The 18,942-nt window shown below is 44.9% G+C and overlaps 1 protein-coding gene across 1 annotated transcript in view; it reads left to right on the top strand.

The window, feature by feature from the left end:
• Positions 1 to 18,942, top strand: part of MYO15A (myosin XVA) — a 184,715-nt gene that overhangs the window by 15,164 nt on the left and 150,609 nt on the right. The window contains exons 6-7 of the mRNA XM_078785176.1: positions 9,171 to 9,296; positions 11,911 to 11,988. Coding sequence (XP_078641302.1) covers positions 9,171 to 9,296; positions 11,911 to 11,988 — 204 coding nt within the window. The remainder of the gene's footprint in view (positions 1 to 9,170; positions 9,297 to 11,910; positions 11,989 to 18,942) is intronic.

Here is an 18,942-nt window from a genome sequence, read left to right as displayed (position 1 = left end):
AACATTTTTTTGTCTCCACCCCTCCAATATGGTCAGAAATGTGGGACAAAACGTTGTTTGTGACAATGTTTTTAATGTTTGTTTAAAACAATGTTTTTAATAGCATTTATTTGTCTCCCGTCTCTCCAACAAGGTCAGAAATAGGGGACAAAACGTTGTTGAAAAAGTTTTAATGACATTTTTTTGTCTCTACCCCTCCAATATGGTCAGAAATGTGGGACAAAACGTTGTTGAAAAACAGTTTTAATAACATTTTTTGTCTCTACCCCTCCAATATGGTCAGAAATGTGGGACAAAACGTTGTTGAAAAACAGTTTTAATAACATTTTTTTGTCTCTACCCCTCCAATATGGTCAGAAATGTGGGACAAAACGTTGTTGAAAAACAATATTTTAATAACATTTATTTGTCCCCCGTCTCTCCAACAAGGTCAGAAATGGGGGACAAAACATTGTTGAAAAACAGTTTTAATAAAAATTTTTTGTCTCCACCCCTCGATTATGGTCAGAAATGTGTGACAAAACGTTGTTGAAAAACAGTTTTAATGACATTTATTTGTCCCCCGTCTCTCCAACAAGGTCAGAAATGGGGGACAAAACATTGTTGAAAAACAGTTTTAATGACATTTTTTTGTCTCCACCCCTCCAATATGGTCAGAAATGTGGGACAAAACGTTGTTTGTGACAATGTTTTTAATGTTTGTTTAAAACAATGTTTTTAATAGCATTTATTTGTCTCCCGTCTCTCCAACAAGGTCAGAAATAGGGGACAAAACGTTGGTGAAAAACAGTTTTAATAACATTTTTTTTGTCTCCACCCCTCCAATATGATCAGAAATGTGGGACAAAACGTTGTTGAAAAAGTTTTAATAACATTTAAAAAAATCTCCACCTCTCCAATATGGTCAGAAATGTAAGACAAAACGTTGTAGAAAAACATTGTTTTTATAACATTTATTTTGTTCCCCCTCCCGACAAAATGGCTTTATCTTAACCCGATTAGATCACACATGTGATTGGCTGAATTCGTTGCCATGTCAACCATCTCCATAACTTGGTGTATAGACGAGATATTTCAAAAACCATTGAACATTTAGCTTTAATATTACACAGATCTATTCCTCATACCACCCAAATGGTGGGGGCCCGAGAGTACCAGTACCTTGTTAAACGTTAGTATGATATTATAAACTAGTGGGGGCACCCATGGGAATCCCACGGGCATAGATGTGTGTAACATTTGGACATCTTCATTTAGATGCTGCACATTCAGTTCTACAAAATGGTTACTGGCAATTTATCACATGCACAAATAATGTAATCTACACAATGTGTTTACTTCTGATAACATGTGAATGCATGTGCGTGCACATGGGAAATACAGTTTGAAATGTGTAATTACATCTCATGTAAAATGTGACTTCAAGAGCTCAAATCCTCTCCCTCCATGCCCCCACGCCTCCCACATCACAAACACTCCACCAGGGAGTTGATCACACACAGGGAAGTGGGTCACGCACGGGGGAGTGGGTCACGCACGGGGGAGTGGGTCACGCACGGGGGAGTGTGTCACGCACGGGGGAGTGGGTCACGCATGGGGGAGTGGGTCACGCACGGGGGAGTGGGTCACGCACGGGGGAGTGGGTCACGCACGGGGGATTGGATCACGCACGGGGGAGCGGATCACACACGGTGGAGCGGATCACACACGGGGGAGCGGGTCAAACACGCGGGAGCGGGTCAAACACGCGGGAGTGGGTCAAACACGCGGGAGTGGGTCAAACACGGAGGAGTGGGTCACACACGGGGGAGTGGGTCACACACGGGGGAGAGGATCACGCACGGGGGAGTGGGTCACGCACGGGGGGTTGGATCACACACGGGGGAGTGGATCACACACGGTGGAGCGGATCACACACGGGAGTGGGTCAAACACGCGGGAGCGGATCACACACGGTGGAGCGGATCACACACGGTGGAGCGGATCACACACGGGGGAGCGGATCACACACGCGGGAGTGGGTCAAACACGCGGGAGTGGGTCAAACACGCGGGAGCGGATCACACACGGTGGAGCGGATCACACACGCGGGAGCGGGTCAAACACGCGGGAGTGGGTCAAACACGCGGGAGTGGGTCAAACACGGAGGAGTGGGTCAAACACGGAGGAGTGGGTCACACACGGGGGAGAGGATCACGACGTTCATTGGTGGTCTCGTTCTGTTCCCTTATTCTTTTATTCATTTTGAAAATGGCAGTTACAAATGACCCTCATGCAACTCATTGCAACAATGCTGACATAAAGAAACAGGAATGACCATCCACATACCCCACATTACACAACTTTGAGCTAAAGACAGCTCAGATACACGCGACGCATATGGAGCATATTCTGACGTCAAGAGCAACTCGCACCAAGAACCTGACAAAACAACGTCCGCAACACGTGACTGCAGAGGATCACGAGGTACAGCGGCAAACCAGATTCACTCTGTTCCAACATGAACACCTCAACCACAACTGCAGGTTTGGCAGTTGGCACCGGCCTTTGGAGAACGAAGCTCCGCCCATCTCCCCATGTGCAGCGTATCTAATAATTGCAACTTTTCATTGTGACTACGTCTAAAGAATGAAACATTCCAACTATATAAAGAATACAGCTCAAATGGAAAAGTCTCTGGGAAAAATGTTGTGGGCGGTGTATAGTCCAGCGAAAAACAAAATTACTCTTTTTGTTACAGCATACAAATTGACATCCTTTTAATTAAAGATTTCAAATAAACGTATTTAAAGTGTATGTGCACTTCAATTATTTAAGAGCAGGTTGGACAAAAATTGGTCCTTCTCTCATCTAATGTTACCCTGATTTCCCAACGAACAAAAACACCACACAATAAATTATGTTCAATTATTAATGTCAAGTAGTGGGACATATACAAACCCCATCGATGGAATGAATGGAAGTTTAAACAGGATTACCTTTACTTCTGTATAATAATGATGAATGATGATGATAACTTGTAAAATAAGAACAAAGAAATATCTCTCGGCAAATTCCCGTATGTGTTATTTGGGAGGTGTATGCGTTAACTTTCATTGAAATTTATTCCCGTTTCTTTGCAACCGAGTCTAAAACAATATATCTCGGCAATTTCTCGTCTGTGATGATACGAGAACGAAACTCCGCCCCTCTCCCCACATTGTTGACTTTTTATTGTGACTACGTCTAAATTAAACTACTATAACAATGCGACTGTGTCGACAATATGCCTCCGCATAGTCCCACAACGGGAAGATGCCATCACTCTGCATATGTCTGGGTAGTGGATCACGTTTGTGAAGTTTCGTGTTGATCGGATAAGGTTCGTTTTTCTATCCAAGATGGCTGCCAAACCACGTGACCTATGACATCATCATTTTCAAACTATATGCAACAGTGCTGTTGGATGATATTTGTAAAATTTCGCAACGATAGGGTGAGCGGTTTCAGAGATATCATTATTTAATATTTTCCTTCAATCCAAAATGGCTACCAAACCATGAGACCTATGATGTCAGAAATTTAATATTTCAATACAAATGGGTCATAGATCATGTGCATGCAATTTATTTTCTTGTTTTTTTTTTTTTTTTTGTATACAAGATCGAGGCTCGTGTAAGAGCAACATTAATCACAAAAACAAATAAATGATAAACGGACACAAAACTTACAACAATAAAGGGAGCGGGAGACAAGATGGGGGGAGAGAGAAAAGCACACAAGTACAACAGCAGAGAACAGGTAATCGGGAGATCTGTGGGAGGGAGAGGGCTTGGGGGGGGGGGGGGGGGTGGGGACGAGGAAGGTATAAAACACATGGACACTGCTAGGACTTCCAGGAAAGAAGTCGGTATTTCAGAAAAGTGGATCTGGGGTGAACTAACGGGGGTAGAAGAGATCAAGGTTTTGGATGGGGGAAGATAAGAGATGGTGGTGAACAGCTGTTTTAAAGACCTGGAGGGAGGAAAAGGATAAGGATAAGGAATATTTTAGGATAATGTCATAAATTTAATATTTCAACACAAATGGGTCATAGATCATGTGCATACAATTTCAGATTTTTAGAACAAGGAATTCGATTAAAACATTTTTGGCTGGTATACCACTTCACCTATGATGTCATCATTATCATGATTTTGTTCCCCATTGGGAGTACTTGACAATGTGCCAAGTTTCAAATTTTTCCATTCAGCAGTTTCCGATAAATAAAATTTTTATTATTTACTTTTAATCCAAGTTTGCTGCCATACCACGTGACCTATGACGTCACAATTATCATAAAAAACATTCTGTATGGGTGTCACTCCTACCCTGAAAGTTTCGTCTCAATCGGACATATGGTTGCTGAGAAAAACAAGGTTTAGCCCGGACGGTCGGACGTACGGACGGAAGGACGGGCGGACAACCGAAAACATAATGCCTCCGGCGACTTTGTCGGCCGTTATCACAAATTCAGTGAAACACAAGATGAAGAAAGATACTGCCACCATATGCTCATGCTGTACTTACCATGGAGGAATGAAGAAAATGATCTCAAGAATGGCCATTCAACATATGCTGACCATTATGACACCATTTTCAAACAGATTCAGTCAAAAAGGTCAAGTTTAGAGGCATTCACTGACATCATTGAGTCTGCCATTGATGAACATGAAGAGGTAGGCCCTCCTGTCCATACTTGGGATACTCTGAACACAGAGGGGCAACATCAAAATGCCGAGGCCCAGGAAGAACAGCCTGAAATACATCCTAAGCACAGCTTTCTCCAACCCAGCTCTGAACACACTGGCACAGATGTTCCTGAAACAAGTGGTGGTGCTTCACTATCATTAGCTGTTGAAAATAGATAAACCTGACTATCTTTCTGATGAGCAATATAAGGGACAGGTACACTCTCTCAATGAAGAACAACGCAAAGTGTTTGACTGCATTCATAACTGTTGTACAAATTTGGTGAAAAGTTGTAAACATAACTCCAAACCATAACCAAAGCATCTATTTGTAACGGGTGGTGCTGGAACAGGCAACTCTCATCTCAACCATTTATCAGATGGCAATACGAACTCTACAAAGTGAGGGAAGCAATCCAGATGCACTTAGAGTGTTACTGACAGCACCTACAGGTACTGCCGCATTTACCATTCATGCAAGCACCTTACTTGGCACACCTGAGCTCCTCACCACATACAAGGCTTGCATCCGCAGCTAAATGGAATACTGTTCCCCCCTCTGGGCCGGTGCTCCTGCCTCACACCTTGCTCGGCTTCACGCTGTTGAAACCAAAGCTTTCAGAATCATTGGAATCTCCTGCGATGAAGCTAACTTCGAGGGCCTTTCACTCACTCACCGCAGGCAGGTTGGTGGTCTTTCTGTCTTCTACCGACTCCTCTCCGGCCTTGCTCCCCCAGCTCTCTCTGTGCTCTGTCCCCCAAATATTCCTACAGGTCGCACAAGATCTGCCAGCAGCCCTCTTATGGTTAAACTGCCAAAATCTAGGCTCTCTGCTCACCTTCACTCTTTCATTCCCCTTTTCTCCCGCCTCTGGAACAAATTCCCCCACTCCCTTCAATCCCAACCCTCCCTCCAGGTCTAGACCCCCCATCCCAACCCCCCATCCAAAACCTTGATCTTTTCTACCCTCGCTAATTCACCCCAGATACACTTTTTTGAAATTCCAACTTCTTTCCTGGAAGTCCTTGCAGTGTCCATATGTTTTATAACTCTCCCACCCTCCCACCCCCTTTCCCATGCCCCCTCCCCCCAAGCCCTCTCCCTCCCACAGATATCCCAATGTCCCTGCTCTCAAATGTTGTACTTGTATGCTTCCCTCTCTCTCCCCACCTTGTCTCCCGCTCCCTTTATTATATTGTATGTTTTATGTGTCCGTTTTTTTTTTTGTGATTAATGTTAGCTCTCACACGAGCCTCGATCTTGTACCCCCCCCCAAAAAAAACAAAAAAACTTTTCAACATGACGACTGTCATCAAATGGAAAAGTCCACCGCAAATTTTTCATATATCTCGGTATTTTCCCCGTCTGTGGTATTTGGGTGGTGTATGATATATCATCCTGCAAATTTCTAAAATGTCTCAGCAATTTCCCGTCTGTGCGTGCATTTTCTTAATTATTGCTGAAACCGAGTCTAAAAACCATCAATAAAAATGAAATCAGATAGTGAATTAGAGTCGAGATAAAGCCGTGGGAGAGTCTCAATGGTCTTTATGTTACAGGCCTTTGAAAATGCATTTTGTTCTATAAACGGTAACTTTCATTAAATTTTCTTCCAGTTTTTTGCAACTGAGTCTAAAACCATGTTAGAGACTGTGAAAAATGAAATGAGATATCGAATTAGAGTTGAAAAAAAACTGTGAGAGAGAGTAAGAAACTACGGGCCTAACAAAAGAGGCCTCAAAGCTATGAAACAAAATGGTGGTGATTTGTTTTTGAAGCCACACCCACGGACAACAGACAGACTCACAGACAGAATCACCTATGGAGAATATTATATGGATGACCATTGACCATCATAAATGTCAAAATGTTTTTAAAACGTTTCAAGAATGCAACATGTGTTCTGATAATGTTTTCGTGATGTTTTAAAAACCCTGCAAATTAATGTTTTCATAACATTTGGCTCCAACCTCTTTAAAATCCCGTGAAACTGGTTTGTGTTCGCTGGGTGAAAGTTGCATCGTTTAATTTAAAACAAATCCAAACTTCATCCTTCTTGTTGGATTATTTTAACCGTGCAAGGTGTTCTTTTTTCTTGCTTTCTCATGTTTGATAATACTGGTGAGGGGGGGGGGGGGGGGGAGGGTGGAAGGAGGGAGGGGGTAGAGGTGCACACTTTAAGAGCGTCAGGGTATTCACAATAACTTGTGAACGTTTTTTTGACCCCGTACAAGAGCGAGGCTCATGTAAGAGCAAGGCCAGGTTGACGGTCAGGATGGGAGATGGCACGAGCTGGTGGCGCACTGCTGCCTGAAGCCTTGGAGAGAAGAGTGAGGAAGAGCTTCGCAAAGTTTTCAAGCAAAATGTAAAACCGTGTCCACATCAGAAAGGTGCACCAGACACGAAACCGCGTCCACACCAAAATGGTGCGCAGGAAGTTTCCGTGGCTAAGAACCAATCTCGAACAGACCACCACTCCATTACATGATTCAGAAATTTCCACTGAGCGGCCATGGGATTGGAAGCCACACCTGCAGTGAGGGCAATGCTAACTCACCCAACCCCCAAAGCTGCTCGTCTATATGGGCTCAGCCAATAGTATTGTTGCGGATCTCCCGAAGCCCATTCCCGTTACAGAGGGGGGGTTAAACCCCTTTTTCCCCCTGGGTCTTCAGGTCCGCGAGGCCGAATCGCCACTTCCGGGCAAACGTGAAAAAGGGTATCGGGACAAATTCGCACGTACCTTTAACCCACGCTGCCACGAAAGCGGGGATCGAACCTCGCACAAGCCACGCTTAATCGAGTACGCCCGAGCGGTATGCGTATCACGTGACTCGTGCTATTACTTTTATGGGACCCAATTCGAGCGGTTTTATTCGTACTATGCGAAGCCAATGGATGGAAGGGACTGGGAAGGTCAAATCAGAGGAAGAACACAATTTATTTACACTGTACAATGATTTGCAAAAGGAAAGGGGACACAGAGCAGAAGCTTAATCATTCTTAACTTATCCCCAGACACGGGCCCACTCACGCACACGGGGAGAAGAAGAGAAGAATGTTCGTGCGCCAAGCGCGCTTCACCGTCGGTCGCTCCGGGGCAGCTCGCCCGGCGTGGCTCTCTGATGTTCATGGCACGTACGCAGGCGAAGGCAGGCAGGAGGAAATCGCGCGTCTGTGGCCCGGCGCGGGACGTCCTCTCGAGCGCGCGATTAATACAGCGCAGAGCGCAGGGCACGGGGAAAGTTCGTGTACAATAGGCAATTCAATTCGCTCGTTCTGCAGCTCCACTCACGTTATCAAGCTCAACCCAACTCACTCTCACAGGGAACTGTAACTCGTCTCACAGGGAACTCATGGGCTGCGCGACTCTCAACTGAACTCACCGGGAACTCTGCTCTTTCTCTCAACTCACCGGGAACTGTTTTCTTTCTCATCTCAACTCAACTGAGGTGGGGGGGGACTCGGAGCAGGGTTTTATGGCTCCGCCCCGGCCTGACTCGAATGTTCTAAACCCCGCCTCTGGTCATCGTGGTTAGCCACTCCCCTCGAGCCCTGATTGGCGGCTCGTGCTTACCGACCACTCCTCCTGCCGCGCCTCCCTTCGGCCTCGGTAGACTTGTTCAGGCCTGCCGCGTGGTATTTCAGCGTCAAAAGAACACCTAAGCTCACTGGCCTACTCAACGCAAAACTAAACACAGGAAAGGACTACGCTTACATTCACTAAGAAATAACTGAACTATCGCGGGGCTTCATGTTGTGGTGCGTCTACCTACGAGGGGGAATTAACCTTTATTCCAAAACCACAACAGTATGTTCTATATTACATTGTGTCACAAAATACCATGAAACATGAGACGCACACGTCAGGCAGGTGAACATGCTGTAAAGCTGGTTGCAGGATGAACATCATAGCATTTATTACCATCACTTTATGTTTCATTCTTTTTCAGGTCCTCACTTGCACGCACTTCTGCATTGGTAGGATAAAGTAATTTGTGGAATGCCTTGCTAGCAAATGCTCCATTTTAGTTACATGTTTCATGTTACTAAAAGACGAGGTGTTTCATGTTTGATAATCTTAAAATTAAAAAATATATGCTGCAACTGTTGGCACAACCATAAGCACTGAATATTAAAAATCGAGACATGGCTCATTGTAAAGAACTCTCCATGGGGAATAAAATATGTTATTGATGATGTCATAGGTGCCTCCATTATGACGTCATAATTCGACAAGTACAAAACTTCATCCAATCAAGATGAAATTTCTTGAGCGCCATGTCGGCATAAACTGGTGGAGAAAAAATAATAATGATGACGTCATCGGTCACATGGTTCGATTGCCATATTTGTTTTAACACAAAAGCCTTTAAAAAAACCACTGAAAATACATCCTGGTGAGGGTTTGCAATCTCTGATTGCTCTTTTTCTTGTTGTCATTTGTTTTTAATTTTCAGGCCACAGACCAAACATTTCTTCAAAAGTGCCACTATCACCATGTTAGCAACCCTCTGTACTGCAAGCCAAAAATGCCAATTCCAGAGTTCTCGATAAAGCATTATGCTGGGAAAGTGACATATCAGGTAATGTATAATTACTTTTGCTTTCATAAAAGAAAATGATAGAGCATATGTCGAAGTTTGTTGAGGAGCTGATAACTGTGACTCTTCCCCCACTGCAATGTGTATACAGGATTCCCCAACGTTGCCCCTTCAAGACGTTGCCCCTTCCGTATGTCCTGAAATAATTCCCTCCATAATCTGTCTCTGCTTCACGTTAAATAAACTACATTTCGACCAGGTCCTCAAACCCCATTTGATCCCGACCCCCAGATGATGGTAAAAGCAATACCTTGCGACCACGCGGGAAGGTAAGTGTTGCACCTATGCTGGAAACCACCGGAACTGCTTGAAATGGCTCACTACTGCGGGCATGGCCAGAGGAAATTTATACCCCAACTGAGCCATACCAAAAACTTCTTTTTTTAAACATCTCGAGATTTTGATACAGTCTGGCATCCTGCCTGGCTCTCCAAATTCTGCCCATGGCATCCAAGACCAACTCCACACATGGCTTACTGACTTCCTCTACTCGTAGTCAATGTGTGGCTCTCGACAGGTTCCTCTCATCTCCTCTCCCTGTCAATTTTCTGGGCCCAGTCCTATTACTGATCTTCATAAATGATGTCTATGACTCTCTGGAAAATCCTCTTCATCTATTTTCTGATGACTTCACCCTCTTCCGTGACATCCCTCATCTTTCAGACAGGAAGGCTGCAGCCTCTTCCATCTCTTCAGACCTTGACAAAATTGCAAGCTGGTCAAACACTTGGAATATGTCTTTCAATCGTGACAAATCGCACACTCGCATCTCTCTCTTTTTTTCCAAAAGGACCATCTGGCAAACCTCCCTATCTACTTTCTTAAGCAATCCTCTTCAGGAAGTTTAGTCACTCAAACTCCTCGGTCTCACTATCAGCCACGATCTTTCTTGGACAAACCACATTTCAAAGTTGGCCTCCAAAGGTAGTCGCCAACTGGGCATCCTCCATCGTAGAAGGTCCTTCCTTGGCAGACCTGAGCTCCTAACCACCTACAAGGCCGACATATGCAGCTTGATGGAGTACTGCTCTCCCCTCTCGATGACTCCCCTGCCTCACACCTTGCTAAACTTGACGCCGTGGAAACCAAGGCCTTCAAGATTGTTGTGACGAAGCTGAGTCTATGGGCCAATCACTTTCCCATTGCAGACAGGTCAGGTGGTTACTTTGTCTTCTACTGCCTCCTTCTCTTCTGGTCTTGCACCCTCTGCTCTTTCAGTGACCCCCCCCCCCCGCCCCTCCAGGTTTTTGCAGGGCACACGCGGTACATTTAAACTCTCAAATCTGAACTTTTAGCAAAACTTTTAACTCTTACATGAGCCTCTACTCTGCATACAAAAATGAAAAATCCAGAATCACTGCTCACCTCCTATCAGGAATGGGTTCCTCTTTTTCGCACATGTGGAACCAACTTCCACATTCTATTAAATCTCACCCTTCCCTCCAAGTATTCAAGACAGCTGTTCACCTCCATCTCAGATCACCCCCTTCCAAAAGCATGATCTTTTCTCTCCCCATTAACTACCTTCCCCTCAACACCCAAGCCAACCTCCTTCCAAATTTTCAGTTTTTCTTTCCTGAGAGTTTCCTTCTGTGTCCATCTTGCCCACCCCATGTGTCCTCCTCCACCCCTGATTGTCCAAATCTTCCTCTATCTTGTCCTTCAACTCAGCTGTTGGTGTCCCGCCTCTCTCTACTGTTCCTTTTTCTGTTACGTCCTGATCTGTTTAGTATACTAGCTCTTCCATGAGCCTTGACTGTGCATACAAAATAAACACTGAGGGTTACCATCCAATGGTGGCAGATATCTTCCGAAAAATGTGCCACTGATTGCAGATGGAAGAAGTCGAGTACTGTATGTACTGTGTTGTCTTGCATCTTTAATGGATGTAAGGGTGTGTGACAACTTTTCCATAATCCTTAGAAACTGGAGGAAGAAATATTATAATTCAGCTGATTCTGAGGGCCTTTCACTCTCTCACCCGCAGGCAGGTTGGTGGTCTTTCTGTCTTCTACCGACTCCTCTCCGGCCTTGCTCCCTCAGCTCTCTCTGGATTCTGTTCCCCAAATATTCCTACAGGTCGTACAAGATCTGCCTGCAACCCTCTTATGGTTAAACTGCCAAAATCAAGACTCTCTGCTCACCTTCACTCCTCTTTTCTCCCGCATCTGGAACATTCTCCTTCACTCTCTTCAATCCCACTCCACCCTCCAGGTCTTTAAAACAGCTGTTCACCACCATCTCCTATCTTCCCCCATCCAAAACCTTGACCTTTTCTACCCTGTTAATCGAATCCACCTCCTTCAAGTTCCGTTTTCTTTCCTCAAAGTCACATGTAGTGTCCATTTTGTTTTCCCGTGTACCCTGCCCCAGCCCTTTCCCTTCCACAGATCTCTGATGTCCCTGTTCTCCACTGTTGTTGTGCTTCCCTCTCTCTCTCACCATCTTGTCTCCCACCCCTTTATTATATTATGTATATGTGTGTTTCTCTTGTTTAAAAAAAAAAAAACGTATTTTATGTGTTAGCTCTTACACGAGCCTCAACTTTGCATACAAATAAATAAATAAATACAATGTCTATTTACCTTTCTGGCAGGTGTACAAGTTTTTGGATAAAAACCACGACCAGGTTCGGCAGGAAGTTTTGGAACTCTTTATGCAGAGTGGAATCAAGGTGAATCCTACAATAAGGTCACTTTAAGGGATTGCTTGAACATTCAAGGTAAACTGGTCACATGGACCATGCCTTTGACCTATGGATATTTCCTTGTATATTTTCACTCGTCACATTCACATACATTATCCCATTATTAACATCACCATATCCAAATCGATCTATTATTTTCAAATGTGAACAAATTATTTAATATTTAAAAATGTCATGTTTTTGTTTTTTCAGGCAGATTGGTATTATTTAGGTAGTGTAAGTATTTTCAAGCAAATGTGCCAAATGGAGCTAATTCAGGCAATGGTAAAATGAACAAACTAGTGTTTATGAATGTTTAGTGTTGGTCTGCAATATACCAATGTATGGAATAAACAGAACGTACATATAAACATACTAACAGCCATGGGAAGCAAGGACAAGCTCGGAGTTAACCCTCCATTAACCTTCCTTTGCTCTGACAAAGTTAACACCCAAAGCATCAGCTTCTCCTTGCTTGCCATAGCGGTTTTTTTTGTTTTGTTTTTTTTGTATACTGAATCGAGGCTCGTGAAAGAGCTAACATTTACTTCACAAACAAATCAACCAGACAAACAAAATATATAAAGAGGGAGCGGAAACCAAGATGGGGAGAGAAGGGGAAGCACACAAACACAACATTTGAGAGCAGGGAGAAGTGTGGAAGGGAGAGGGCTTGGGGGGAGGAGGCGTGGGAAGGGGGGGGGGGGGGTGGTGGGAGAAGTATAAAACACAAGGACACCAAGGACTTCCAGGACAGAAGTTGGTATTTCAAAAAAGTGGAATTGGGGTGAAATTAACGGGGGTAGAAAAGATCAAGGTTTTGGATGGGGGAAGACAAGAGATGGTGGTGAACAGCTGTTTTAAAGACCTGGAGGGTGGAGTGTCTCAGTCTCGGTTAGTATCTCTCGATCAGTTGATCGGATTCATTGGACTCATGGAAGTTAATATAAGGCTCTTGCTGTGGATTGAGCAATATAGTTCTTCATTTTCCAGTCTGTTTCAGTTGCCTTAACCATTAACGCACAAAATATAACAAACAAACAAACTACATTTTTGTAGGTTAAAGGGGAAAACTAGAATGGCACTCGGTAGAGAGCATACCTCCGACAGGATGAACAGTTTACGTTTTGTATCAACTGACAGGCCGGATCTGGATTTGGACCTGAACCAAAATCGAATAGGCTTGTTCTCGTCACCGAACCAACTCATCCCCCAAGTTTTGTCATAATCCGTCCACAACGTTTTGAAATATCGTGCTATATATCGTTTTTGGCCCTGTCTCTCAATGGTGAAGAATCACTTAGCTGTTGTTTTTCCTTCTGATGGCTCCAATGAAGTACTTGGTTTTCCATTTGATTATGTCTCCACCATATCCTGATGCTGTGTGGACTGTGCTTCCCTGCTGATTGATCTCGTTGTTTTTTTGTTTTTTTTGTATACAGAAACGAGGCTCGTGAAAGAGCTAACATTTATCACACAGGCAAATCAAACAGACAAACAAAGTATATAAAAAGGGGAGCGGTAGACAAGATGGGGAGAGAAGGGGAAGCACACAAACGCAACATTTGAGAGCAGGGACATAAGGGGATGTGTGGGAGGGAGGGGGATTGGGGGGAGGAGTCATGGGAAGGGGGGGGGGGGGTGGGAGAAGTATAAAACACAAGGACACCAAGGACTTCCCGGACAGAAGTTGGTATTTCAAGAAAGTGGGTTTGGGGTGAAATTAGCGGGGGTAGAAAAGATCAAGTTTTTGCATGGGGGAAGATAAGAGATGGTGGTGAACAGCTGTTTTAAAGACCTGGAGGGAGGAGTAGGATTGAAGAGAGTGAGGGAGTTTGTTCCAGAGGCGGGAGAAAAGAGGAATGAAGGAGTGAAGGTGAGCAGAGAGTCTTGATTTTGGCAGTTTAACCATAAGAGGGTTGCAGGCAGATCTTGTGCAACCTGTAGGAATATTTGGGGGACAGAGCCCAGAGAGAGCTGGAGGAGCAAGGTCGGAGAGGTGTTGGTAGAAGACGGAAAGACCACCAACCTGCCTGCGGTGAGTAAGTGAAAGGCCCCCGGAGGTAGGTTCATCGCGGGAGATTCCAATGATTCTGAACGCTTTGGTTTCAACAGCGTGAAGGCGAGCTAGGTGTGAGGCAGGAGCACCAGCCCAGAGGGGAGAGCAGAATTCCATAGAGCTGCAGATGAAAGCCTTGTATGTGGTGAGGATCTCAGGTGTGCCAAGGAAGGACTTCGCACGACGGAGGATGCCCAGTCGGCGACTGGCTTTTGAGGCCAGATGTGAAATGTGGTTTTCCCAGGAAAGATCATGGCAGATAGTGAGACCCAAAAGCTTGAGTGACAGAACTTCTTGGAGAGGATTATTCAGAAAGTGGATGGGAGGGTTGTCCAGTCGGTCTTTTTGGAGAGACATCGTAAGAGTGTGAGATTTGTCAGGATTGAAAGACATGTTCCACATGTTTGCCCTGTTTGTGATTTTGTCCAGGTCTGCAGAGAGTGAAAAGGCTGCAGACTGCCGATCTGAGGGATGAGGAATGGAGTGGCAGAGAGTGGAATCATCAGCAAAGCCATAGAGAGGATTTTCAAGAGAGTCAGAGAGATCATTGATGAAGACCAGAAAAAGCACAGGGCCCAGAACACTGCCTTGGGGAACTCCAGCCTGAACAGGAAGAGGAGATGAGAGAAACCCATTCAGGGCCACACGTTGACTACGACTAGAGAGGAAGTCCGCCAGCCATGCATGGAGATTTCCATGGATACCAAAGGAGGAGAGTTGGTGAGCAGAGCGGGGTGCCAGACCGTATCGAAGGCACGTGATATGTCAAGGGAGACAGCTCTAATTTCCTGTTTGGCATTGAGGACCTCCATCCATTGTTGAGACAGCAGAAGCAGCATGTCCAGAGTAGAGTGACCTGGTCTGAAACCAAATTGATGATCAGAGATCATGCCATTGGAGAAGAGGAAAGATTTCATATCTGAAGCAATGATGGATTCCATGACTTTGCTGATAATTGGGAGAAGGCTGATTGGTCTGTAGTTGCTAGGATCTGTTTTTGCACCATTTTTGTGTGAAGCGGTGATGTTGCCTGATTTCCAAGTAGATGGCAGATGACCTTGAGCAAAAGAGAGGGTGAAGAGAACAGAGAGAGGGAGTGAAAGAGCGGAAGAGCATGATTTTAGGACCCGTGGGCTGATGCCGTCAGGTCCAGTTGCAGAATCAGAGTCGAGGGTTGACAGAAACTTTTCCACCTTGTCAGGAGGAAAGGATACAGAGTCCAGGAGCAGCTGGGTACGACTGGGTACGGTGGGTACAGAGTGGGATGCTTTTGGGACACAAGATTTTGAGGCAAACACAGAGTTGAGGCATTCAGCTTTTTCACTTGCGGAGTCGGCTGTGTAGCCGTTTGAAGTAAGGGAGGGGATGGAGGGGGAACAAACACCATAAGCAGATTTGACCAGACGCCACCAGGATTTGGAAGAGGGGGACAGATGAGAGAGTTCGGTCTTGAGAACGGAGAGATATTATTTCCTCGCTCTCCTGAGGGTGGACACACACTTGTTTCGGGCTTTGTGAAAGGAAATGAGATTTCCTTCCATTGGATTTGCTTTCCAGGAGACGAAGCCAAGTTGTTTCTGGGCAACAGCCTCACCACAACATTCCATGTACCATGGATGGGAGGAAGGGTACCACAACTGAAGACGAGATGGAATAAATCTGTGCATGAGAGAGAGCAATTTACTTTGGAAGAATTCCCAAGATGAGTTGATGTCAGAGGCGGTAGAGATGGGAGACCAGTCCAGATGATTGATGGCTGCTTGAAGACCGTGCCAGTTGGCCTGAGTGAAATGCCAGACTCGTCGACGCTGAGGAGGCTCTCTGAGAATGGTCAGAGAGATGTCCACTTTGACAAGCACATGATCAGATGAGCCGATTGGAGCAGAAGAAGAGCAGCAGACATTTTCAGGGAAGTTAGTCATAACCAAGTCCAGAAGAGAAGATGCTCCATTGACTGAGATCCGGGTCGGGAAATTGACAGATTGTGTCAGTCCCAGTGAGTCGCAGAAGTCCTTTGCTGAGGAGCCATGGCTGGTGAGAGAGGTACCCACACCCAGCCAACTAGCATGGTGACAATTGAAATCACCACATATGAGGAAGAGAGAGTTGGGATGAGTAGATCGAAGTTGGTCCTTATTATCAGACAGCAAGATGTAGATGGAGTCATCACTGTTTGGTGGACGGTACAACACACATATGAACAAGAGGTGGGAGCGAAGGGGAAGCCGTAGCCAGAGGTATTCCTGGGGGTGAGGTGGAGAGAGGGCAGTGCAGGGCGAGTGAGGAAGAGAGTTTTTGATAAAGATAGCAACCCCACCTCCAGGACGAGGCTCAGGTCTATCATACCGGAGGCGGGAGTAACCCGGTAGAGATACTAAGGAATCAGAGACATCATGAAGGAGGAAAGTTTCTGTTGAGCAGATCACGTCTGGTTTGTCAGAAGCAACCTGTATGGAGAGATCAGCCAAGTTTGAGCGAAGGCCCCGGATGTTTGAGGTCCATTCCGTCAATGAAGAGGAAGCGGGAGCATCGGATACAGAACAGGGGGGTGGGGGGGGAGGGGTAGGGTAAGATGTGGAAGTGGAGGAAGAGGTAGGGAGAGCTGTTGAATGTGTGTCAGAGATTTCAGAATAGCTCGGAGAAAGGGAAGGATGGGGCGGAAAAAAGGTTTGATGGTGATTGGGTGAGGCACAGTGAGGTGTGATTTGAGGAGGGGGAAGAGCGAGGCAGAGGGTTGGGGGAGATGGAGGTGAGAGTTGGAAGGGGGAAGAAGCGGGTAGGACGCTTTGAGGAGGAGGGGTGAGGAGGGAAATGGAGAAGAAATGAGGGTGGGGTGATTTGAAGGGGAGGGGCGAGGGGAGAGTTTATGAAGGGAGGGGTTAGGGGGGAGTTTAGGAGGGAAGGGACAAGGGGGGGGGATTTGAAAGGGATTGGAGATGGGGGAGATTTGGAGGGGAGGGGTGAGGGGGGAGTCTAGGAGGGGAGGGGTATGGGGGGAGTTTAGGAGGGAAGGGGCAAGGGGGAAGATTTGAAAGGGATGGGTGATGGGGAGGATTTGGAGGGGTGGGGCAAGGGGGAAGATTTGAAAGGGATGTGTGATGGGGAGGATTTGGAGGGGAGGGGCTCGGGGAAAGATTTGAAAGAGATGGGTGATGGGGAAGATTTGGAAGGGAGTGGCAAGGGGGGAGATTGAGGGGAGGGGTGATGGGGAAGATTTGGAGGGGAGGGGTGAGATTGGATTTTGGAAAGTGTACGATTAATGGGAAACGAACATTTATTGCAAAATGAGTTTCTTGTGACCTTCGAGTCAAAAATACGTTTCAGGACGCTGGAGGGAGGGTGGAGTGCAGGAGAGTTTAGGGAATGTATGAGAGAGGAACTGTAAGAGATGGAATTTTTTGTGGAATGATTAGATTTGGTGAGCAAGTGGAAAGCAACCTTTTAAAAAAGAGGAAGAAAAAGGTGTTATAATATACGACAGAATACAGTACTTCAGAGGAAAGTTTAAACATTTTTAAATTTAACAGTGAAAACTATCTGGGGAAATAGGGGTGAAACACGTGGTCGAAGAACGAACGAACGAATAAGAACAAAGAATAAACGAATAAGAACAACGAATAAACGAATAAGAACAACGAATAAGAACAGAGAAGGAAATGTTTTTTTGGTTGTTTTTTTTTGAGTTGAGATTTTAAACAAGGAAGTATGGGGTGAAAAGACTGGGAAAAACTGAGAGAACGAAAGTAATTGGAGCACAATCGACGGACCGCTGAGAGAAAAACAAAGCCTGAAGGTAGGACACTGTACAAGGCCTCAAAAGATGCGACACAAATTAACCGACGATTTTCTGTACAGGTCTGAAAGATTAACACCGAGAATCTTCCTAGGGACACACAATAGGTACACACACCGAAAGATAAATACAGTTTCGACAAAAACACAATTGTGAACAATTGCTTAACCCTCGAAAGCGTGAGAGCGTGGACAGCTTCGAAAAGATGTGACCTCACCGACAAAGATCTGGCGAGATCTCGTTTGTTGCTGTGTTTGAGCCTGGGGGAGTAACTACAACAACAACAGGCATTTTAAGGCCATTTTCCCTGCTAGAGCGGAGGTTAGCCTCTGGGGGAGTAACTGCTGAAATCTGTTTTTCCAGGTTCTTCCTGACATCCTTGTTCTTTGTTACAGTTGAAGTTGAACAGTATTTGCACGCTTCTTTCTACCTTTTCCACATTTGTCTTTATTCATTCTAATTCTTGCTTTTTTACTTGTGAAATCGAAGATTTTAAAAAGTACATTGGTTGGTCTTGTGCATTATTATGTCTGTCAGTCTGTCTGTTTGTCAATCACCTATAGCCCACAATTTGAATCCTATCTTCATGAAACCTCACCAAATAGTAGATTTGGTCATAAGGAAGAAGCCTATTGATTTTAATGTCATCTTCAGGTCGAATTTCTAAAATCGTCATTTTTCATAAAATTGACTTGAAAGTTGAACAGTATTTGCATATTAAGTCACTGAATTGGGAAACCAACTATTTGAGGTCAAAAGGTCAAAGGTCAACTCAAGGTCAAACTTCAAAAATCATCAATTTTTGTCTGAAAAATTGTCCATTTTCATCCTATTAACTTGATGATTAAACAGCAATTACATAGCGCATAACTAAATTAGGAAAGTAACTATTTTGAGGTCAATAGGTCAAAGGTCAAACTTCTAAAATCATCAATTTTCATCCGATTGAACTGAGCTTTGATGAATATTGTCAATTTAAATCTCAATGAAATGGACAATTTGATGTATTCATGGCAACTTTTTGGGGGAGGAGGGGGGGGGTTGGTGGTGAATTTTGCAAGTATCGTGTTCTGCATGACGTCTTTCTTGT

This window comes from Myxine glutinosa, chromosome 10 (assembly GCF_964187855.1).
Source record: "Myxine glutinosa chromosome 10, kmMyxGlut1.1, whole genome shotgun sequence".
Lineage (NCBI taxonomy): Eukaryota > Metazoa > Chordata > Myxini > Myxiniformes > Myxinidae > Myxine > Myxine glutinosa.
The sequence above is the reverse complement of the archived record's forward strand: the minus strand, read 5'-3'. Positions and strand labels throughout refer to the sequence as shown.